The sequence below is a fragment of the Zonotrichia leucophrys genome, chromosome 20, assembly GCF_028769735.1.
Source record: "Zonotrichia leucophrys gambelii isolate GWCS_2022_RI chromosome 20, RI_Zleu_2.0, whole genome shotgun sequence".
Taxonomy (NCBI): Eukaryota; Metazoa; Chordata; class Aves; order Passeriformes; family Passerellidae; genus Zonotrichia; species Zonotrichia leucophrys.
The window spans coordinates 3,140,585-3,165,211 of NC_088189.1; the positions used below are offsets into that span (position 1 = coordinate 3,140,585).

Genomic DNA, 24,627 nt, shown 5'->3' on the forward strand with positions numbered 1-24,627 from the left:
GGCGGCCGCCCAAGATGGCGGCGCGTCCGCGCAGCCTGAGGAGGAGCGCGGTGTGCGGGTAACCGGGGCGGGCGGGGGGCGGCCGCCGCGGGGACGGCGATGATCGTGCTGGGCCGCGTCTCAGGCGCTCGCTGAAGGCGCTGCCTGCCCGGCCATGGCTCTGAGGGAGCTGAAAGTTTGCCTTCTGGGGGTAAGTGCTGGGCGGCGGGAGAGAGGGTGGGAGCGGAATGAGGGGCTGGCTGGAGAAGCTCTGTGGTGGCGGGGAGCCTCTTGTCAGAGCTCGGGAAGCCTCTGGTGATGGCGGAGAGCCTCTGTCAGGGGCTGGAGAGGCTCTGTGGCGATGGCGGAAAGCTTCTCCCAGAGCCTGGAGAGCCTCTGCCAGAGCCCGGAGAGGCGCCGAGTGTGCTGAGCGCTCCCCGGGCGCTGCCGGGCCCTCGCCCCGTCCCTCTGAGGGGACCGGGCGGACGCGCCTTCCTCTCCGCGAGGGAGGCGTCTGCCAGGGGTCAATAGCGCTTCTTTTCTGCCCTGTTCTCCTTTCTGAAAAATAAGAAAGGAAGTATGAGTATCCAATGCGCCCTTCGCTCTTCCTCCCAGGCCTTTTCAGGCTTGGAGTGCACAAAATAAATAGAAGCACCTGAAATCTAACTGGTGGGAGAGAGGGAGGGGCCTGAACTTATATTGTAGGAACATTTGCAGGAAAGTCTTGCAGGTGGTGGAAAGAGGAGACGTGGAGCAAAGTGAAGCAGGAATTTAAAAATTTGTAAGGGTATGAAGCTGTTTGTTGGCTTGGTTTGGTTGGAGAGCCCCACGGTGAACAGGTGGAGGTGTCACTGCTATCACTGAAACCCTCTGTTCAAAGTTGTTTTTTGCTTTAAATGGCCACCTTGCCTTTCAGAGGGGAAGATTATGTGTTTGTGTGCCCTTCGTGTTGAGAAGGTATTTGGGATAACTACTGTTTGTGTTTGCCTGGCCTGAGAAACCTTTTGCCACAGAAGAAAAGGAGAATAAGCACCCAGGAAAACTTGTCCTTGAATTCCCTGAGCCAGAAGCCACATCTGTGTTTCTCTTTAAGATTTGCTCTGATTAATGAGACTGCAAACAGTGAAAAATACAGAGCTATGATAATGGGCTTTTTTTCAAGAGGAAAATAGCTTGGCAAGATGAACACAATTGTACATAGTGTACCCAAATTACTGCAATATTCAGGAGGTTTGAAAAAAAAAGCATGAATGATGTAAAACTTCATTTTCAGTGAAGCAGTTCCTCGGGGGTTTGTTTCTTAAAGTTTTAATGACTCAGGAAACGTAAAGCAAAAAGTTTGTCTTCACACATCTTAAATAAAATACAATTTCAAACATCCAGCTTCTACTGAGAAGCGTTTTACCACTAAGAGTTTAATTTCACTTCTAAATGTGACTTTTTTGTGTCTTTTGCTTTTTAACCATGGAGTCAATGGCGCAAAGATATACACAATCCAGAATCTTCATGGTTTGTTTCCTCTTTCACCATTTTTAGCACGTAGAGTTGCATTAGTAACATGTTTCAGGTGTGTCATAGAAGAAATTTCAAGTCTTTCATTAAGCAGGGTGGGACAGCATTAGTCAGAGGTTGAATGCATGTGTCACACTTGTATAATTTCATGTACTCCTCTGGTCCTCTATCCTGCTAAGCCGTACCCAGTTGCTGTATGTTTTACCAAAAGTGGTCTTTTCCCACTGCTGTTCCATTGGAAGGTGTGCATAGCTTTGTAAAAAAGCTTAAAAAAGTTTGAGTAATAATATGTGAATGCAGATTTTTGTGGTTCTTCAAAAAAATCTTAAAAATTTTGTTTGGAGACTATAATTTGTAACAGACCTTTCATTTTCTAGTAAATTAATGTAATACCTGAAGGATTTCACAATTTCTCTGAGATTCTCTGCAGGAATGTGTTATTCACTGCAGTTTACTGCAGGATTTGAGGACAAAAGAATCATGTCTGTAGTAATTAATAATGCTTTCAACTGTTTCTGTTTTTTTCTTAGGACACTGGTGTGGGCAAATCAAGTATTGTGTGGAGATTTGTTGAAGATAGCTTTGATCCCAACATCAACCCAACAATAGGGTAAGAAAGTCAATGAAGTAAATGTGATTTATGCAAGACTAAAATGAAATTACCTGAATAGATCACTTGGGAGTTCTTTGTGTGTGGCAGCTGAGTGTGGTAATAAACATAACTGCAGCCTTAATTAAGCTGTGTGGTACCTCAGGACACACAGGAGTGTTCTCAGCACTCCTGCAGCTTCCATTTTCAGGTGTGAGGTCTGGACCCATTTTTGTATTGTTAATCTAACCTAACAATGAATAAATTACACTACAGATGCTTCTTCTAAAGGGACAGCATGCTTTTCTCGTGCACAATCCTTAAATTTCAAATTCTAATTACTATGCATCTCCACGGTTTCTAATTCATTTTTTTAAGACTCAAGTACTGTAAGTCTCCTAGGTTTTTGAGGGTGGTTAACATACTAATTCAGGTAGGTCTCACCATTAATTAGTTAAAATGTTACACATCTGTAGGCAATGCACACACAAATCTAACTGATGACACTGTTTTTGCAGTAAGTCTCCTAGGTAAGGGGAATATTTGAAATTTGAGCCTCAGAGTAGCAACATTATTGATCTCAAATCTTTGAATGGATAGAAGGAAGAGCAAGCATCAGGAATTCTTGGAGTGGTTGGATCTTTTTCTTTCTTTTGCTGTCTTTTTTTTTTTTTGGGCTGCTTTGATCAGAATCAATTTTTGGCTTATGGAACTTTGCTTGATGCCAAGAGGTGTGTGGGAGTGTCAGCACAACTTCCTGTCTCAGGTGTGGTGTCCCACAGGCTCTGCTGCAGCTTCTACCCAAAATATCCTGCTGATAAAGATCAGCTGTGTCTCATCCTGTCCTTCTGAAAAATTGGGGTCTCTGTGGTCTCTCTCTTTTCCCTTACACCCTCCTCTCTTTTTGAGTATAAATACTGATGTTGAACTGCAAAATGTTCTGTAGAAGTGTGCTTTTGTTTGAATTTCTCTGTTAACAGAGGTTTATTGGCAGTACTGAGATCATTATAGCTGCTTGAAGTGGCAGACTGAAAATCTATCTTTTACCAGCCTTAACAAAATCATTCACTGCTCTGAGGACTCGTTATTTTGGTAATTTGCTACATAAAAGAATCAAAACTTGCCCAAATGTAGGGATTATGTTAAGCTCCAACAAGATACACAGTCCAAAAACTTGAAGTAAATTAATTTTTCCTTTTTTTTTATGCCTTGCTTTTAATTCCCAATTGGGAATAGTAGGTGGAAAAGACAAAGTAAGGATTAGAAGAGCTTTGAGAGTCTTGCAAAACTAAAGCTGAGAATGTTTCAACTTTATTCTCTGGGTCTTTGAGTTCATGAGATACAATCTTGTTTCCTGTCCTGTTTTCATTCCTCTTAGAATCAGCTGAGCAATCACACTTTGTTGTTGTCAGTGTTCATTGCTCAATTTCTGACATGGGCAGCTGCAGAAGCCCTGTCAGAATTCTGCAGCTTTTCTCCCCTCAGGATGCTGAGGGCAGAGTTAACCAGCAAATGCTTTAGGTACTGCAGAATATCCATTATAGCATCAAAAAGGAATATCAAACAAGTTACAGTGCTGGGAGAAGCAGCTGGGAAATTAAATAACAAACCAGACATTATTCCTACTAAAAGTCATCAAGGATAAAATTTGGAGGGTTTTGTCCACTCAATTGTCAAAGGATTTTGAGAAGCCTCTTGTCAGGTACCCCTGGGGATGGTTTAGTTGGGATGTGAATTACAGAAACAACTTTTCAGGGATGTTTTGGTTTATAGAACCAAGTAAGATAAATTCAGTGAGGATCTATGATTCAGGAAACTGTTTCCATATTGACCAGAGAATTCAGATTTGATGCAGAATTTGCAGCAGTCTTGAAGGAAGTGAAAGTCTCTGCTGTGCTTTGCAAGAGATATCCTCTCACTTTGGTCTTCTTCACTCATTGCAGAAATACATCAGCTAATTAATGGTGTTGAAATGCAACTAGGCTCACTTTTATTGGAATGTGAACCTTCTTGAAAGCTCATGGAGGTAATGAATGTTCTGAGGATGTATTTACATTCTCAAAATGCATCAACTATGGTTTTTTTTTCAGAGCCTCATTTATGACCAAGACTGTACAGTATCAAAATGAGCTGCATAAATTCCTGATTTGGGATACAGCTGGACAGGAGAGGGTAAGTAAAATCAATATTTGTGGAGAAAGTTTGGGCCAGAGCTTGGGTTGTTTTCAGCTCTGCCCCTGGAAGTCACAAAGTGATCTGGTTTTACAAACATGTATTAGAACACTTGTTTCTGTGCAGATTCCTATCAAGATGTGGGTGCTGTAGATATGTTTTTATTTTTATTGTTGTCATGATTTAAATGTAAATGTAAGGAAGATTGCCTAAGAGGAGTTTATGAAACAATGGTCTGGGTTTAGATGCACTGAAAGGGAATGGTTTTCCACAGAAAACAAGGCTGCTGTGGGGGGAAGCCAGCAGCTCCCTCCAGTACCATTTCTGAGCTGAGTTTTAAACCTCCAACTGCAATATTTGCTGTCAGTGCAGCAACACAAGAATCAAAGTGAGATGAATTACCATGTTTCATAGTACAAGGAAGGCCTTGATTCTGGAAAAATACACAACAGCTGACACATTCTGTTAGCTTCACTGTTGGGTTGTAAATGTGAGTAGGATGTAGAGTTTGGTTTTCCAGAGCAGTTTCAAGCAGTGTTACAGGTGATAACTACTCTTTTATTCTTTTGTAAAGTTTTACTAATCAAATCTGATGGTGTTAGAAGCTGTGTCCAATCTCTTTTGAAATTTAAATTTTAATTTGCTAGTTTGGGGTTTTGATCTCTGCAGCATGCATAGTTCTGAGGGAAGCAACAAAAGCTTTGAGGAAAATGACTAATCAGATGAAATCCCAGCTAATTAATTAGCATGATTTTCACTTGGAATTAAAAAGAAGTCTTTGCTAGGGTGGCTTGCTTGCTTATGGATTCCTAGTAAGAGTGGTAGAAATTACAGTAGCTGCATTAACAGTGCTTGTTCTTGCTCTGACTGCAAGTGAGCTACTGGCAGCTGCCAATTACTCAGATGAGTTTATTTAGGATGTGAGGTAACTGTGATAAAGGTTGGCTTAGAACTTCAGGATAACAATTGGCAAATACAGCTGTACTGCTTTTCAGGATTGGCTTGAGAAACAACCCAAAAAACCAAACCAACAAAACAATCCTCCCAGTAATAACAAACAAAACAAACACTTTATAAATCCTCAGTCACCCCTGTCCATAGGGACTTGACCTTTAGGGTTCCTGGTGGAGCTCAGCTTTTTGGCTTGATAACAGCCTAGGAAGTAACTCAAGTGTATTTGTATGGTGATTTAGTGCTGTCAGTTTTGAATGACAATGTATTTCCTTCCAGCAGCACCATATAAAGCAAACTGAAGTTGTCAGGGATGTTTCTCAGGAATATGTCCAACACTATCTGTGTTATCAAAAATATCCTGAGCCCTTCCATTCTCAGCAGTCAGTCAGCATTTGCTGTAAATATTTTGTCTTGAGTGAACATCGTAGCCCATTCTGGAATGTTATTGCTGCAAAGTGATATTCTGAGAGGTAGAGTAAGAATTTTTAGAGGTTGGTACTCTTAAATGAAAAGCTTTATAAACATGCCTGCCTCTGTTTGGCAGGAAGCATCCATTATGTTCTAGCATTCCATCCTGTTCACTTTAACTGTGCAAGCAATGGGAGGACCCTGGAATTTGGCTTGAGCACATCTAATCTGAGGAAGCATCTCTGTACATGACCAGCATGTTCCTGGTCTATTTTTGGACTCTCAGTGATGCCTCTTTACTTTTCTTCCATACAAGTTGCTTGATATCTTTATTGAATCAAAAAGGGAAAGGTGTCTTAACAGGACTCTGAGCCAGGAGCTGTGATACCTGTGAAGTTTATATTCCATATCTGAGAGAAATCACTTGAGACTCCAGTATAACAAGGAAATCAGTGAAATGTGAGCAGGGATGTTTGCTCTGAAATGATTCAGTGTCTTCACAAAGGTTCCTTTCTCCTTTGCATTGTCACTGCTGTCACAAATGGGCTGTACACCTGCCTGGCATGAAATCTGTAGCAGTTTTCTGGTCATGCAACATATCTGCCAATGAATTATGGAAGGGATTCCCTCTGTGGAATAGATCTGGAATACTAAAAATGTCCACACCATTCTTGGAACTGAAATGTCTCTGCTGAGCCGTGGTGTGGAATGCCTGGAATTCACAGTCCTGGCTTCTTGAGGAGTGTTTGCTGTTTCCCATTGGAAAGCCCAGCTGCACACAGTGCTGCACTGCACTGGGCACCCCCTTGCTCTCAGTGGCTTTGGGGTGCCTGGACCCCAAAGAGCTGGAAATGTGCACCAAGTCATTCACACCCCTCATTTACACACATACCTTATTTCTTCTCTCATTTCTTCTACACTGAGTTCAATTGATAGGAGGTCACGTATGGTAATGAGGATTTTTGCCTTCTTACCTAACAGTTTTGAGTTTCCCTGCACCAGTCACATGCCCTTTTGGGTATGCCACACTCAGCAATACATTTTGGGGGAGGGTAGGGCAAAAAAATCTGTCAAATTAAAAGGTAAGTGGGAATTAAGAGAAAATATTTAAATACATTGAAACAATGCAAGGTAAAAAAAGAACTCTCAGCCAAGCTCTGCCCCCTCTAGAGATTTGAAGAATGTGCTGTTTGTGTTTATTTCACTGCAATTGCCCGTTTTTAAAGAATAATGTGATTTCATGCCTTTTCCCCACTCACTGCTTTTCTCTAACATCTTTTTGAGTCTCCACTCTTACTGCTTCCCTGGGAGCACAGAGGTGATGCTGAATGCTAAAGAGACAAATAAGTCTCTTTAATTTTTTAAATTACATTAGTAATTCTCTCAAAACACAAATTGGAGGCTGGGGGGCAAGCTGAAGTCTTTGGAAAAATTGCAAAAGGAAAATCCAGTGTTCCTGGTAACATCTGTTTTGTTAATATATTTTATCTGCTGACTGCTCTTAGGTGGAAAAAAGTATCTAAGTGTTAGCAGGCAGGAAATGAGAGTAATACAAAATCAGCAAGTGAAAGTTGGTTTATTCCCAATGTAAATAGTGAATAATCAAAAAGCCAGGTTGCAACCAGTCCAAGTGGTGGTTTACCAAATATGTTTCCCTTTATATTTTAGTACTTAGATGGAAGAGAGGGATTCTGTCCCAATGTGAACTGAATGCCTGCCCATGTTTCCCTTTCCCACTATTAAATATTTTTATATTCTGAACTTTGCATTCAAAATCCTATTTTCAAAACAGAATTTGAGAGCCAAATGTAAATGGTCTGGAATTCTGCTTTATAGCAAGATTTTTATGATTTATTATATTGCTCTCAGTTGAACTGTACTAAGCAAAAGGAAATTGGTATTTTATTAGAAATGAATAAGCCTTTATGAAAAACTGTATCCAATTCATTATTTTTACCCTGAGTAATAAGATGCACAAAAGCTCTAAATCATAATGCTTACATGAAACCAACACATGCAGTTTATTCTGCACTTTGAAGGAGAGTTCTGGTTGCTGGTTTAGTTGTCTTGGCTTTTTTAAAGTTGGCAGAATATCCCACTGTTCTTAAGAATTCTTCATTGAGATTTTTGATGCAACTTGATTGTCTACTTTATTACTTTTTTTAGCACTGGATTCATATGGTTCTGTCCACTCAAAAGTACAGACCTGCTGTAGATTTAATTCTGAAAATCACAAGAAAGCAGCCTTTTATCTAGCATGTTCCTTAAAGCTCTATTTGCAACAGGGCAGATAGGTGTGGGCTTTTGCAATTTTTTGGTTTAAACATGCTTCTAAATTTGAGGGAAAAACTGAAGCAAAATCCTTAAAGCCATAAGTTAGATTCTGAAGAAATCAACATTTCTAGCATTTAAGAGTGGTGATTGATCCATGGGGGTAGGAGTTGACAGCAGCTTCTGAACATTTCAGATCAAAATTAATAAACGCTAGTTTTCTTAACATTTTTGTCTTAGTCAAAGTTGACCTTGCTTCTCCCTGCACTTTTGCCCTTGTTTGGTGTTTAAAGTTGAGCACATGCATGTTTGTGTAGACAGTCTGTTAAGGGAGAGGTTCTAATCTGGGCAAAATAAGACCAAGTTTGCTTTGCTGCTGTTTGCAGTAGGTGCTGCTGAGCCCACAGGATTTATTGCCTGTCCTTAGGAGAACAGTGCCTTCCTGGGAGATTGTGTGCTCTGCTGCACAGGCTAATTGTGACTGTGAGGGAAAGTTTCTCACTGCTGTGATCTTGGTTTTCCCTGTTTGCAATAGTAACACTGATGCTGGTGGGGCTCTGGAGGCAGTGCAAGGTCAGGTTTGTGTTTGCTGTCTTTTCCAGTTCCGCGCTTTAGCCCCGATGTATTACCGAGGGTCAGCAGCGGCCATTATAGTCTATGACATCACAAAAGAGGTAAGAAACCTGATCTTGACCCAGCATTACAACTTCTGGGGTTTTTTATTTCTGTCATGGGCCAGTTCTGACTCTTAATTTCTTAATTCTTTCCGTCCTCTTCTTTTTTTTTTTTTCCCACATTAGGAAACTTTCTCAACGTTAAAGAACTGGGTCAAAGAGCTTCGCCAGCACGGACCTCCCAACATTGTTGTAGCTATTGCAGGAAATAAGTGTGATCTTAATGATGTCAGGTAAATAACTGCTGTTATTATATATTTTATATTTTGTATATTTTTATTTTTTTATATATTATATATTTGAGGGTTTTCCTTAAGCCCTAGCATTAAATATTTTAATGTTTTAGAGCAGCTGAAAGGTATAGAACAATTTAAGCTGTTCTGCTGTAGTGTTGTAGTTTCACAAGGGATTTGAGCTGTTTCTGTGTCAGAAGATGTGGTTAGTCTGCCCTTGGATGGTCTCACCCACTTCCTCCCCTGTGCTGGTGTGAGCACACGTGTGATTGGGCAGTAAATTGGGCTGTAAAATACATCCAGATTAAAACTAACCCTTGTAAAAAAACCCCCAAAACTGATCCAAGTATATTTATCTTTCTCACACCATGAATACTTGCTGGCATAACAGTGTGGGGATAGCAGAGTTAGGAATGAGCATTTACAGGGAGACAGGATTACCTTTTCTGGTGGCAGTGCCAAGTTACACAAACCTAAACTGCCTGTGAAACTATAGTGTAATAGAAGCTGTTTACCTCACTTTACAAGAAGTGCCCCTGTCAGTCTGTAGCACCTCATTTTGTTAGGAAAAACACCAAGCCTGTTGGAAAGCATTGTGTAGGTTTTTCTAACTTGCTTGTTCAGGTGCCTTCCTTCCCTGCTTAAATATTGGGGTGGAATTGGCTGGGGCCAAAATAGTTGCAGGGAGCGGGAAAAGCTCTTGAGAAACTTTATGAACAGCCAAACTTTCAGGAAGGCATGTACTAAAAACAAAAGAAGGCCTTTTTTATTGATGTCCTGGTTAAATAAGCCAAAATTCAGAAAGAAGGTGTGTGTAAACTTCTTGGGTTTAGGTTTTGCTGGAAAAGGCAGCACAGCTGGTGTCTCAAAGGAGACAGCTGGTTATATGTTTAAAGAACCACTGCAAAGGTTGCTCTGAGTATGGTTTTACAAATTGTTAATACCTAGAAGTTATCTAGTGAGCTCTAATAACTTTCATCAGAAGTAGCATGTCTTTTGAAGGAAATAGAGTGTAAAATTATTTAGAACAGAATTCACATCTCACATGCTCAGCTGGCATCAGCAGTGTAAGCATTGCTCTTCAAGCTAATGAGGAAGATTCCTTGTACTTTAGTCAGAGCAATATTTGAGTCACTGCTCAAAGTCCATTCCCTTGATATCCTAAAGTCCCTCATTGCTGGAAGTAGCCTGTGTGTGGTAGAAATTGTACGGGAAGTGATACAATGTAAAGTCCAGAGTTCCTTACAGCTACTGGGGTTTGTATTTTTCATTTTGTTTCAGGAAATATACAAAATCATCAACTTGCCTACTTTGGGGTGCAGGATAACTTGTACACCTGTGTGCTCAGTATAAAAATATTCCTTTTTTATAGCTACATATTCATGCAAAGTAAATGCTGTGCTGATGATTTGTGCAGTGTTGGGAGATAACTTTGGTTTTGTAAACAGTCATAAGAAATGCACAGCATGATTGGAAATAATGCTTTAGGACCTTCTTAGGTGTTCTAAAGGTGGTGGGGTGAATATCACACCAGAAGGATTGATTGCAGGCCTGGGCTTAGAGCACTCCAGACAAATTCACTGCAGGGTTGGCAGATGGATGAAGGCCTTGGGTAGTTCATGACTGTGCTCAGACCTCAGGGCAGGGAGACAGCACAGGGTAAAGAATGAGCACCAGCTTCAGCATGAGGTGATGCTAAACAGCTAAAATATTCATTATAGGAGACACTTAAAAACTTTATCTGTCCCTTAAGGTTCTGAGTAATGGTTTCTTGTGCATTCATGAATTTTTCTTTTTTTTTTTTTTTTTTTCCCAGAGAAGTCATGGAAAAAGATGCTAAAGACTATGCAGATTCCATTCATGCAATATTTGTAGAGACAAGTGCGAAAAATGCAATAAACATTAATGAACTCTTTATAGAAATTAGTAAGTATTTAAACAGTTTAATTAGTAAGTATTTAAACTACTTTCTTCTGCAAAAACCTTGAGTAGAAATTTGATTTCTATATTACTTTTTTTTGCTGTTTGGGTGAAAATTTATGGACTTTATACTAAAGTCATTACAATCTGACATGACTACAAACTGCAAAATAAGCTGCATGAATTTCTGGTCACCTAATGACCTCTAAATATTCCTTCTAGAGGTTTTCAGCATACTGTGATGCTGCTGGATAAACAGCAGGCCTGGTTCTCCTGTCAGAAGTCAGTGTCATCTTACCATGCCTGTTATTGAATGTTCCAATTAGTGCTTCCAAGGTTATGGAGGAGGAGGGAAATGGCATGAGGACAATCCAGACTTGATACATCTGAGAAAATGAATTAAGTTCTCACTCTTAGTGCTTGTACTTAGGCTAAAAAAAATATATTTTTAAAAATATAAAAATTCATAAATGCCAAATTACTACATGGGGAATAGCAACTACTGCACGTAAATTTTCCTCAAGTATGTTTGTAGTACCTTGGGGGTTTTTTTATATTAAATTGCAAATCTTTTCTGTCCCATTTGTGGTGAGGACAACAATGATACTTTTTATATGTATGAATAAAAAGACAGTATTCCAAAGTGAATTCTATGCAATACTTTTTGGAGGATATGTATCAAGTAGCAGCACCAGTGTGCAGGTGTGTCAGCCTGTTTGTGAAAAGAGGACTAACTGCAGAAACATCAGACTTAAGAAAAAAAAGAGGGTCTGTAGAAGCAGCTGAATATATTGAAGCTGATGTAAAAACTACGTGCTGTAGATTAGCTGCCTGATTTACTGACTTAATAGTTGCTCTCTGAAATTGATCTTGAATAAATTATGGGGGGAAAAAATCATAAATCCTCCTCAGAAGAGAATGCTCAAGCAGGAGCAGTCCATTGTAAAGACTGATGGGATGAGTGAAGCAGCTCTCTCTGCAAGCACTCCTTTGTTAAGCCCGGTGCAGGTAATCTGTGGAAATCCAGGTCAAGATGGTTGTTCTCGAGCTATTCCAGATGGTATTGCATCCTGCAAAGTATTCTCCAAGTGCTTTTACAGCTTAGCTGTCCAGGTCTAGATGAATCTGAAGGGTAACTGCTGCTAAATTGACTTCAAACTGCCTGTGCTGTCCTTTTGTGCAGCCGTCCCTCTTACAGACATAACACAGACTGTTGCTGCCATCCTGCTGGGCAGGAATGTCATCCCTAGTGACCTACAGCTAATTGAAGGCACATTTTTGTACACAGAGCGTACACCAGATGCTTAGAACCAGTTTCAAGTCCAACATTTCCTATATATTTCTTTTTCCTGCCTCCTTGTAGGTCGCAGAATTCCATCCACTGACACCAACCCCGCCTCCAGTGGGAAGGGCTTCAAGCTTCGACGACAGCCATCGGTGACCAAGCGCAGCTGCTGTTGACTGACCCCTTAGAAAGTCAAACTTTATATCCAGTAGGTGGTGTTGGAAGTTGATAGTTCACGTTGGGTTTATCTATCAGTCTTAGATCTTTATCTGCCGGCGTTCAAAAGCCGCCAGGTCCCCAAGCAGGGCCCGGCCTGTCGGACACCTGAGTGCAGCAAGGACTGCAGAGGGCAGGGCAGCCTGCAGTGACCCTGCACCCACAGGGAATCCACCATCACTTCTTTGGCCTTGCTCCATTGGAAGGTGACTACATGGATGGTAGAACTGAAAATGTTTTCGTAGTTTTGTAAACAAGGTTTTTGGGAGGGTTTTTTTGTAAAAAGGGAAATGAGCACTTTTGTGGGAGATTGGGTTAGGAGGAGTCTGGAAGTTAGATGGTATTTCTTCCTTTTCTTCAGTGAGCCTATTTTATATTTTGGTGTAGCTGCTCCAAAGTATGATGGGACAGTTGATGTGAGATGGCTACAGAATAAGCAGCTGAAGACAAATAGTAGGCAAATCAGTCCATCCAGTCCCCAAATCCCATTTGCACTTTTTATTTAAGAATGATCTGCACTGGGGGTGGGGACACAAGCAACAGATCTTAAACCACAGACAATCTTCTTTTTCATGCTGACTGTAATCACTTTAAGGCAAACTGGTATGCTGATAGGCATCTTTTTGTTGTTACGAGTTTTTTTAATATTAAGATATTGGTTAAAGAAAATTACTTGTAGATCTGACTAAATGAAGTGGTTACTGACTAAAAAGAGATGCTGTAAACATGCTGCCAGTGGTTCTGATAAGACCTAGAAGGTTTTGGGGAAGCTTTTAATTGCTTGGCATGTGTAAAGTGTTCATATTATATTTATGAGACCAGTGTTTAAAGTGTTATAAATTATGTAAAAACAGTAAAAAATAATAGAGTCTTCTACACTCCTTCCATTCCACACCTAGGGATAAACTCTTGGGGAATCTCCATTGGGGTTTTTTCCTGCATTTTAGATATTGTCACTGTGAGTTCATCCAGAGGCAGATGAAATTCTTTCTCTTTCAATGACATTTGAAAGGGCCAATAGAACATCCTGTTGGGGCAGCACAAGGCCTGTCTGTTGAACAAGCTTTCATCTAGGGTGCACCAGTCTTTCCTATTTTAGGCACACAAATACACATAGGAAGTAACCTTAAGACATGTGGTAATGTAGATCATTACCTCTTGGTTCCTGGGGTTTTTCATCTGTGAGGGTTTGTAGCAAATCAGTGTTTAGCTTATTCTGTATGGATTTAGTAGGCTTTCAATTAAACTATAGGTTGACCATACCTGTTTATGCTATTTTATTTATTTTTACTTTTTGTTTCTTACCAGCACTAGTGAGAAACTTTTATACTTTTGAAGAAAAAGAGCTTAATAGACTTGAGTATCTAATAAAATATGCTGGTTAGCTTTAGTATCCAACTGAGCTCATGATGATGCTTATTCTTTTTTTTTAAATCTGGTTTTCTATCATCTCAAGTATTTTCTCTGAAGGAAATGTAGAAAAAATTGTAAGAAATGAAAGGACTTGTACTTCAGATTCATTTGTGTTACTGAAAATTGTTGGAGAGCTGGAGCAGAGCAGGCAAACTGGTACATGGAGGTTTTTGGACAGGTCAGTGAGTTTAATGATATTTGGTGACTGCATTTTGGTCATGCCTTTTCCTTCCCCTGCTGCATTGCCAATTCTGCCTTCTTTGCCATAGTCCCACAGGCTCCATGCTTCTAGGGAGCCCAAGAAATCCAACTTTGAGGGTATGCAGCCTGCTCTTGCTGCAGTTCTGATCTTGGATTGCTGCAGGTAAAGTGTAACAGCCAATGTTCCAGATTGCCCAAACTGCCAGCCCTGGAGTGAGGCTGCTTCTTAATATTTGCCTGTTTAAAAATCAGACAGTTGATGTAAGTTCTTCTGAGCCCAGATAAGTGTTTATTGATCACTGCTGAATGCTGGAATGCAATCTTCCCTGCATGAGATGCACATGCTCATTGTTTCATTTCTGGTAGAGAAAAGTGGTTTCTTTTGTATGAATAATTTGTTCGGTCAGCTGCTTTGATCTTGCACTAGGCTTGCTGGAATTGATTATATTTTGTCCTAACATAGCTTCTGTTTGGAGTGTTTGGAGTGCAGATTATCAACCATTCCAGCTAAATTTTTCATAACTTTTTTCCTGGAAAGAAGTTGTTAAAAAAGCTCAGGATTGAAGTTTTATTCCACCATGTCTTTCTGTCTAATGAGTGGAGCTCATCAGAGAGACTCAACTTTCAGATGCTGTCAAAGGGGATTACACAATCTCAGAATGGTTCAGGTTGAAAGGGACCACAGTGAGTAATCTGCTTCAGCCTCCCTGCTCCAGCAGGGTCATTCCAGAGCACATTGCACAGATTAATTTCTGCAGAACATGTTTGAAAGGGCAAAGTGTCATGTATGTAAAAATGTAATGAGGTGTATGTTATATCATTGATCCAGAGCATTTGTAGCTGAAAAAATATGACTAATGCAACTTCTGAACTCCACCAGTTCTTTCTCATGAAAGTCATAGAATTGAATTAAATTTGATAAATATTTCATTTTTAAGCTTTGGAGCAACCTGAATGTGCTCTCCAGTTTTGGAGGGTGTCTTCATCTGACCCTCTCTTGAAACAGTCACTTAGCTGACTTGCCAGGTTCTCAATCTGTGCTGCAGGTAGTTTTGTAGGATATTTTATATACATCCTGAAAACTGGTATATCAAATACCCAACTAGGTGAAATTTGGAAGCTGACATTTAGTATCATTTAATAATCATACTACTGAAAATTGGTGTAGGTGCTTTGAAAAGTTCTGAGACAATTCCAACAACTTTTGCTGTTACTGTGAAGGTAAAGGCTTTATTTTAGGTCCAACAAATCACTGCACTCCAGATCCCTGCTGACACCAGTGAGACCATTCCTTTCAGTGCAGCAGGATCAGACAGTTAATGGTTTAGAGGGTGTTTTATGCAGACTGGAGTCTTTGATGTGTTGCTTTACATTTAATGCTACCAGCCTGCTCAAGAAGGATTATTTACTTGCTTGGGAAGAGGGTAAGAGGAGAGGAGACAGGACCTACTTATTGATTTGGAAGTCTAATCCTTCAGCCTGGTTGAGGGAGAGCTACAATCTTGGTTAAAGCTTCATTTTAATTATCAAAAAGTAATTCACGGTGAAAATCTTGAATGGTTTCAAAGTTGGCCTCAGCAAGATTTTTTTCTTACACTATTAAGGTTAAATTATTCCTTCACATTAGTGTTTAGTTCCAGTAGAACACATTACTAGTTGGAAAAGGAAGCTTTAGCAGTGATGTTTGAATTCCTTGCTTGTGAAACAGTCTTTAGTGTGTGTTAAGGATGGTGTAGGCTATTTGTGGTGAGCTGTGTCAGCAATCTGCCCAGGAATGGATGATTTACAGGACAGAAGCTGTCAGAACAGTGGAGCTGCTCACCCTGGAGTGAACCTCACTCAGCAGCAATAGGCACAGACAAACAGGGCAAAATCATCTCCAAAACAAGGAGAAGCTGCATCATTCACTGGCTTCAACTTCTGCACTGCCTGCTCATTTTGTAAAAAGGCTTCATGTATCTCTCCTGAATACTTACAGCCTCTAGAAACTGCTTTTGGCTCATAGTTGAGAGAAAAGGACAAACTTTCTTAACTTTTCTAGCAGGGAGTCATTGTACAGCCACCTGAGATGGTTTGTACATCACAAGTCAGTCACTCAAAGCAGAATTGTATACTTGGAGTTAAGTCTCTAAAACTCTGCAAAACATTCCCTACAGAAAACTGTTGGTGTTTCTTGTTCAGATCCCATCTCTGCTAATAGATCACAGCCTAGTGATGGTAGGTGACAGAGGATTTACAGAACTATGATGATGGTGTGAATTACCAATGTAAGATGGAAATACAGGTTCTGGTATTAAAATAGTCATGTTAGCTTTCCTTTGAGTCATATGGCTCCAGCTTGTCAAAAGGAATATGCTTGAAAATACATATTTGTGTATCATAACAAAAATTCAGGTGCCAAAATGGAATTCCCTAAAATTATTTTAGGCCTTCTGACACTAATGTTTGTTTCTGAAAAATCCCTTCTGATATTCTGGAGGTCTCAAAAATCTGAATGCAAACCATTTCTTGCTCAGCTACCATCAGAAATGCACAACTTGGAAAAGTTTGAACAAGCATGATTAGTCTTTATCCCTAAAGTGTCATGGATACAAATCTTTCAAGGATATAAGACTATCCTGAAATCCAAGAATACTGAGCTTAATGTCAAAATGTTCTTAGGGTCATCTTTTTCCTCCTTCCCCCCTCCATTTCCTCCCACCACACCCAACCCTGAATTTTTAACATAGTGTTGTCAGAGTGTACATGCTATAAAGATCTATTCAGAAATACTTAGAGAAGTTCTAATGGCTGAGAGTTACTTGGTGCTCCCTATTTTACATCAGGAATCGAGGCAGTAGGATGAGTTTTCTCACTGTAGAATTAAGATTTCTAAGAAGAAATAATTTTGCTGTTCCTCTTACATCAACCTGCAAATTGATGTTCCTAAGTTTTTGCTTAAACACTAAGTATAAATTTTATTTAAGGAGCTAATTACCTTTGTAAAGATTTTCTTTTAAGAAGGTTGGGGTTTGCTTTGCTTGGCTTCTGTTGATGTTTTCACATAAGTATTGTTGAACAAACCAATTTTTCAAATGTTGAAGGACACAGACCACCCTTCTGTCATGCTCTTCATCACTGTGGGTGTGATACTCCATCCAGTTGTTGCACTTGAATATTCTGTAACTCTGACACCTTGATAGATTCACTGCTACTATCTTGCCTCACTTTTACTCATGTTACAGTATGTATTTCCTATTAAATCCATTATGTTTTCTTGGCAATTTGTTCTTTGTTTCCTTATGGGATTTAGACAAGGATAGGTGGTGAGTGTCTCTTTTGCCACAAAGTTCTAGAAGTATCTGTCACAGCAGCAAATATTTGTAAGCAAAAGGGTAATTCATTAGCACAGCCTTATGAAACTGTCACAGCAGCTGAGACCTGTGCCATGACTGTATTTTACCACATAGTGAAGGCTAAATTCACCTGGAGGAACAAGTTATTGTAAGCCTCTAGTCCACTCTTCTGCATTTTAACTTCCTTTCTTGTATTTCCTCTTTCTGAAATTGTGTATCCAACACTGACACTGTGAGGGTGAGTTAATTGATTTAAGGCACAGAAATGGATTGAATTTCTGTAGCTAAGATGCTTAAGACTTCCTGGCAATCTTCCCACTTGTACCCCCCACACTGAGGGCAATGAAGAAAAAAAGGTTTTTTTTCTGAATGAGAAATTGCATTTGTGTGTTCAGGACACAAAAATAACCTGATATGCATAGAGCTCTTGCAGTGTAGTAAATGTTTGCCTGTAAAACGTGTAAAGGTTAACCTTTGTGTCAGCAATTCTTGTCACTCATAACAACATTCTGCCTTTTCATTCTAGGATGGGCTAACCTGTTCCAAGGGTTGAAAGGTCTGTGCCTTCTTACTCTGTTATCTCTTACTAAAACAAACTCAAGCCGCTCCAAGTTACAGAGCGTTTGCAGCACTGTAAACTGCACAAATTCCCACCCATTGCTTCACTGCATGAAGTGTAGTCAGATTACTAGTGATGAAATATTGTAGTGATGAATTCCCAAGCTTATGAATGTTTTGAGACTTTTTTTTAGTCTTCTCTTGGGCTGGTCCTGAGAGCGTGTACAGGTTTGTCTGTATTGTTGGTTTGTAGATGCTAATGAGGAAAACCAGGCTTTTGTTCTCTCCTTTTTGTTTGAGTCCTTACACTCCCATATAGTGCATAGAAAGCAAATAAAGAAATGTTGATTTGACATAATGTAAACAGCCTTTTCAGCCTAAGCATTCATAATAAACTTTTATAGTGTAATAACATGCTAAATCACTACCAGTCTGATGTATTGTGCAAAACAAAAAAAGGTGTAAACATTTTATTAATAAAATGCTTTGTTTATAAATATGCTGGCTTGTTTATAAATGCTTCCAAAATTCCCCACATCTTAAAAAACAGTCTCTATAGCAATATAATTACAGAAGAGGAATGTAAGCAATAGCTTATATGTACAAATGACTGGAATATCTGTTTTCCAGAAGTCCTGACTACTGGTGTGCAGAAACTGGAGCTTTTCTCTGGTCTGTGTACACACAGACAAAGGCAGAAGATCTGTGCAAAGAAGGGATGGGGGCAAACAGCAGAGAGAATGCAGCTTTTGTGTAACTCTTCCTTTCTTTGCAGCACCGTGCCTGAGAAACTGCAGGCCACACACAGGCTTCTCTAGCAGGGCAAGGCTGACAAATTCTATCAGGGCCAAGTTATTTAATACATTGTTTTTACCTTGGACTGCATGAAATGCACAGTTCTCAACTGCTTAGGCCAGATTTCTTTCAATCAAAACTGTAAAGTGCTTTTAATATCTGCAGAGTGTTGTGGGCCTGTTGTGCTGGGAGGGGATCTTCTGTTTGTTAATACCCAGCTGCTTGGTAGCTTGCTTTCTTTAAACCACTGCTCTGGTGCTTTTGTAGTTCTCAAAAATACAGATTTGGCTGCAGTTAACTCACTTGTCTTACATGATGCTTAAAAGATGTGGTTTGGTTGCTTTAATCTGAGATGCATATCCAACCTGTTAATGGCAGCCTTCAAAAGCTAAATAAACATAAAGTCCTGTTTCTGAACTGCTCTTTCACATGAAAAGGTTGGGTACAAATTTTTACTTAAGTGGCTGCAGTTCTGATGCAGGAAACACATACCATGTCATCTTTTGTTTAACAGACCTGGAATAATTTAAATTTCTTTACCTGCAATTTTGCAGTTATGCTCTTAGATGTGAACAAACTGCTTTTGAGTAGTGTCAGATGGGTTTGTCTAAGATGGCATGAATGTGCATCAGGGAGAGCATAAGAAATGTAGACACAAGGAATATGCTGGAATAGAGAGAAAAAACCATTTGCATGTGTTTGCATAGGGAATCTGAGAACTGAATGCAAGCCACCTGGTTTGCACACACACAGTGAGAATGTTTCACTTTCACTGCTTCCTAGGTAGAAGTTTTGCAATCAATGAACTTGTTCTTTAAAATTGTTCCAATACAAAGCTTCCAGGTGCTGTCCAGCATTTCCCTGCAGTTCATCCCAATTTTCTCCTGTAAATCAAAAACTCTTGTGGGCACGAAGTTGCCTTTTGGCCTTGTGGCTGAATTGTCCCCAGTGGGAGCTGTCTGTGGGACAGGGATGGGGTACTGCAGGTGCCCTCCATGCACACCCGGTACAAAATTAAATGTACACACGTTATTTACATGCAACAGAAACCTGACAACCTGCATTCATTCGACTTCATACATTTTCAACTTAAACAATGCTGTGCTTTATAAAACCTTCAGCCTGGATGAAAACGTGGGCGAGTCCCTCAAATACAAACAGGTAAGTTCAGAGCTGCCAGTTAGGGCAAGGTGATACATCTTGGCAACTCCTTTGAGAGGTGGATCATAACGCTTCAGGGGCTTCTTTGTACTTCTTTCAGGAAAAGTAGAACTCGCAAAGGTCTGGGCAGCAACACTTAATGGTTGTTTACTTTAGGGCTTTTATTATGCATGACTATATGCTGTGTAAAGCTTTCTCTTTTACTCCTCGCCGTTAGTTTGCAAATAACTTACTGATATGTATGAAGCTTGTCTTTTCTACTAATTACTGCTCCAAGCCTGCCTGGTTTACAGAGAGAATCTGTTTATAAAATAAAATTTAAGGGATTAGGTAAAAGAAGGTAACCTTCCCACAGTACCAGCCAAGAAAGCTGCAAAGTATGAACTGAATTCTCTCCTGACTTGAGATCTAAAATGTTATGACATAACCTGTAGCTTAGGCTAAAAATTATGCCCCATCCCCTGAAGGAGTAAAAATAATACCATCCAAATCTAGTTTTCTGGAAAAGAAAATGCACCCCTTTATGATGTTATGTGACCATCCTTTCCCCAAAAGAGAAGGAATTTAAAGAACAAGAGCAGTATTTGAGTGTATCGCCCTGCAGTGCTGAAGCTTTAAAAAATCAGTCCCATCATCCTGCCTGGAAGGAGCTGGCAGGTTTCACTTGTATCATGCAAAACTAGAAGTTTTGTACTAAACACAGGTATGGGTTTGGTTTGTTTTGGCATGGAATGAAAGATGACAGAGAACAAAAAAGATGAAATAGGATGGGAGGTGGTAAAGCACATGAGCAGAACAGGGATTGTGGTGGACAGGAGCAGCTGAAGGTGAGGTATAAACACTGCAGATGTGCTCAGAGCAGGGAATGCCACTGTCCTGCTCTGGGGTGTTAATTTTAACATACACATCACTCATTTGACATTGCTCTTAGTGCCAGGAAGAGAACAACACTCTTGTTGTAATTCTAGATCTTTTTAGGTACCTTACGCATTTTTGGCATTTATTAAGTCAAATAACATGATACAAAGAATTTGTGTGAGGGAAAGGTGCCCTGCATGTAGATTATACTGGTGTGAGAAATCAATTTTCTTTGGAATCTTTTTATTTCATCTCTTCCTGAAGTCATGTATGTATAAAGTCCAGAACGTATAAAGTCCAATTAATACTTTTTAGTGTGCATAAATTACCAGTTTTTAAGACCAGCATATTTCTGCGGTTAAGAGGGGCATCCCAAACTCATGCCTCTGACAGGTTATAGCAATGCTTTATAAATTCTTAGGAACTTTTCAAATGTTTAAAACAACCGAGGAGAGAGGGGAGCAAAAAGTGTAATGTTGCTGTAATTACACTGGCCTAGGGCTATCAATAAAGCTGCACTCTATATTAAACCATGCTGTAAATTTCAAAGAAATGTTTTTAAACACTGGAGTAAAAACTAACCAACCAAAGCTAAACACAAACAAAAATTCCCAAAACACAACCACCACAAACCACCTCAAAACAAACATAAAAACCCCAAAGAGTAACCCAAAACTTTAAAAAAGGGGAGGAGGGATGTCTTAAAATCTGAGGTGACCTGAAGTTCTGGTTTAATTCATTAAAAAGCGAGTATTGCCTGAAGCTCGGTGCCGGTTCCCAGGGCTGCCCTGGCGCTGTGCGGCCCCGGGAGCTCCTCCTGTTCCCGGGAGCGCTCCCCTGCCCTCCCCCGAGCCCGGCCGGAGCTCCGCTGGGAGCCGGGCAGGGCGGCGAGGGGCCCGAGGGCTTCCCCTGCAGCCCTGAGGCCACACGGAGCAGAGGCCTAAGAAACCACGCTGCTTCTGGATAAAAGGCGTTTATTACAAACCACGCTTTCCAGTGACGATAAAACGTTGTTTATTAGCCCTCTTTGTTCCCGAAACGCTCCGGGGAGGCACCTCCGGCCACGGGAGCGCCCGAGGAGCGGCGGCGCGGAGCCTCCCCCCGCGGCCCCTCACGGCGGGGCCGGGCTCACGTCAGCCGCCGCCGCAGCCTCTCCGCGGGCCCCTCCGTGCTGCATCATCCCGCCTCCCGCCCGCCCTGCCCGGCAGCGTGTGCGCCGCCAGCCGCCGCCCGACCGCCGCCCGCGCCTGTCCCCGCTCCGGGGCCGCCGGGACAGTGTGAACAACCACCCAGGGAGGGTGAAACAGCGCCCGAGCGAAGAGCGAACGAGCAGCCGGGACAGGGTGAACCGGCACCCGGGCGAGGAGTGAACCCAGCACCGGGCGCGCCCCCCGCCCGCCTTCCCTCCTCCCTCCCTTCCTCCCTCCCTCCCCTCTTCCTTCCCCTCCCTCCCCGTCCCTTCCTCTCTCCGCCTGGTGCCGCCACCGCCGAGGAGGAGGAGGAGGAACATGGCGAAAGCGGAGCAGGTCCTGAGCCTCGAACCGCAGCACGAGCTCAAATTCAAAGGTACGAGGCGGCCGCCGCCATCCCTCGCCGCCGCTCCCCGCGCCGGGCGGGCGGCGCGGCCGCGCTCGGGGCCCGCTCCCGGCAGCCATTTTCCGGGGGCCGGGCACCGCCGGCAGCTAAAATGTCCTTCAGCGCCGCGCCCGCCGCCCCGCCGGGGCCCCCCGCCCGCCGCGGAGCCGCCCCCGGCCCGCGGGGGTCCCCCCGCGCCGCCTTCAGCGCTGCCGCAGCCGCGGTGCGGGTGGGGGCGGCCCGCGGGGCCGGCGCGGGGGGGTCCCGGCCGCGCCTTGCCCGGGCGGCAGCGGGAACACCGGGCTGTGCCCGCCTGACCTTCCCGGGGGCGGCGGCCGCGGACGGGGGGGACCCCGCGGGGCAGCGGCGGAGCTGGGCTGCGTCCCCCAGGCCCCGCCGGGGGTGTGTGCGCGGCCCCGGCCGAAAGATCTGGTGCTGTAATGTAGGACAGCGATGTCCGTGAGGTGGGACTGGGAACTCAGGTGCCACAAACCCTAGGAACGGATAAAGGGCTTAATCAAAACACAAAATCGGGAAATTGATAGCGATGGAGCCGTTTAAGTGTTCTGCGTGGGTCTTCTGTATAGAATCTAGACCGAGGAAGGATGTTGGGAATAAGATAACGAATAAGGGTTTCTTCTGTAATGTGTCCCAGGCAGTGTGGGGTTGCAATCATGTCTCTGGCCAAAAACGCGAGGCCTCTGGCCAGGTGCTGGGCAGCCCTTCCTGGCTTTTCGTGCTTATTATTATAATTTAGCAAGCTGTTTGGCTAAATAAGTCACGAATAGGCTGCCTGTGCAAAAATCCATCGTTTAAATAAAAGTCTTGAATGGGTTTGGGCTCCCACTGGCACTGAAATTCCTGCCTTGCAGCCTAACAGCACAGCTGTAATACAATATTCTGGGATTACAAATAAGCAATCAGCAAGTTTATTTATGCCACCAGAGTCAGAGGTGTTTTATAGCTTCACTTGATTATCTGGCAAATAAGCTTCTTTTTTAAAAAATGGGAATCTGTTTATTGGCCTCTGGCAAAAATAATACTCCTTTAAAAAAAGCTTTCATGTACATTTTTAAATATAGAGGAGGTCTTTACCAGTTTTTATTAGTAAATATATTTGAACTATTAATACAAAGTGGGTTTTCTCAAGCAGCCTGTTAATAAACACTGGGGGGAATGAATATATCTTTGTTGTAAGCTGAAGTTGTTATGGCAGCAGTATCAAACATGCTTAAGAAGGAAACTATTGTTGTTTTGACGTTCTTTGTGTTAAGTATGATTAGATTAAAATCACCTTTTGTTCTGGATAAAATTGCTTTCAGCAAACAAGCAAATCCAAGCTCAGGTGGGCAAAAAGTGGGCCCTTAATTGGCGCTGACTTGCTAATGAGGCATAATTGTGGTTCAGGGTTTGTTTTTCATTCTTTTCTTCATCACAGGTAGATATAAACCTTGCCAGACTCTGCTTTTTCTTGAAGTAATGATAATTTGTCAGGCTGTCCTTCTTTCAGATGAGGTTCTGGGCTAAAGAACCAGTAGCCATTGAAGTTAAATCAACTAACCATAGCGCTTCTGGCTGCCAGATCTTTAGCCAGCAGCGCGTACTCCTTATGGCATAAAATGCTGCTTGACTAACTGCAGCTATTAAATGGCTTAGTTTCAAAGTACACTTAAATATTAATGTTCAAACAGACTTAATGCTGTGGGCAGCGTTCATGTGCTTTGGCAATACCTGTGCCTTACAGTCCTTTCTAGCAAGCAGTGCTGACCGCTGCCCTTCATTCAGGAAACACCAGGTTGAAGTATTCATGAAGTAAATTGTGCTCTAAGTGTTTCTTGCCCTACTAATCTTGTGATGACATGCTGCCTGGTGATAGGGCTGAAATGATATTGTTACCTTTGTAAATAGTTGCATTTATTTCCAGAGTGTTCCTTGGCCCCGTACAAGTAGATCCAGGCTGACAGAGGTCATGGAGCTGCTGACTGGTACAGGCATCCTTGTGGTGTGTGCTGAAAGACATGGTACTCAATGTAGGAAACTGAGATTGAGCTCTAAACCTAATACTGGAAATGGTGAAGGGCTGAATCCAAATGCAGAAAGATAGAAAAAGCAGAAAATTGTTCGCTCTGATGCTGTTGAAAGGCTCTGTGTAGCTCTTCAGTACAAAATTTAGAGGGAGGTAGGATGTCAGGAATAATATGGTGAATGAGGATGTCTTCTATAATGTGTCCCAGTCACTTTGGGGTTGCAACCATGGCCTGCACTTTCACTTCTAAAGGGTTGAAAACTATTTTATAGAAGCTTTTGTAGCCCCTTGGTTTTGCAGTGAATCTCATAAATTCATTTGGTGCTCTGTTTCAAAATACCGTGCTTGTGTCTCGTTTGAAAAAAATATCAAAGGAGTTTTTCATGCTGGAATTTTTTTTCACAGCATGTGAACATGAGCAGGGGTTGTCTTTCCTCCCGCCTCGCATCTCCTACAGCAGAGCACACATGCTCCAAAATAGCATCAGCGTGT

At 41.8% G+C, this 24,627-nt stretch overlaps 2 protein-coding genes across 3 annotated transcripts in view; both read left to right on the plus strand.

Annotated features, from left to right (window-relative positions):
• The first annotated feature begins 53 nt into the window (after positions 1-53).
• Positions 54-18,221, plus strand: RAB22A (RAB22A, member RAS oncogene family). 2 transcript variants are annotated; one of them, XM_064730281.1, is made up of 8 exons: positions 54-190; positions 2,022-2,101; positions 4,171-4,252; positions 8,488-8,559; positions 8,686-8,792; positions 10,609-10,718; positions 12,076-12,205; positions 17,689-18,221. In XM_064730281.1, the coding sequence occupies exons 1-7, from the start codon at positions 155-157 to the stop codon at positions 12,171-12,173; spliced, it is 585 nt and encodes a 194-aa protein (XP_064586351.1). In that variant the 5' UTR covers positions 54-154; the 3' UTR covers positions 12,174-12,205; positions 17,689-18,221. The 2 variants fall into 2 exon arrangements, with proteins under 2 accessions (XP_064586351.1, XP_064586350.1); XM_064730280.1 differs by having other exon boundaries at positions 12,076-18,221.
• A 3,499-nt stretch (positions 18,222-21,720) lies between these two features.
• Positions 21,721-24,627, plus strand: part of VAPB (VAMP associated protein B and C) — a 35,351-nt gene continuing 32,444 nt past the window's right edge. The window contains exon 1 of the mRNA XM_064729973.1: positions 21,721-22,100. Coding sequence (XP_064586043.1) covers positions 22,043-22,100 — 58 coding nt within the window. The 5' untranslated portion in view covers positions 21,721-22,042. The remainder of the gene's footprint in view (positions 22,101-24,627) is intronic.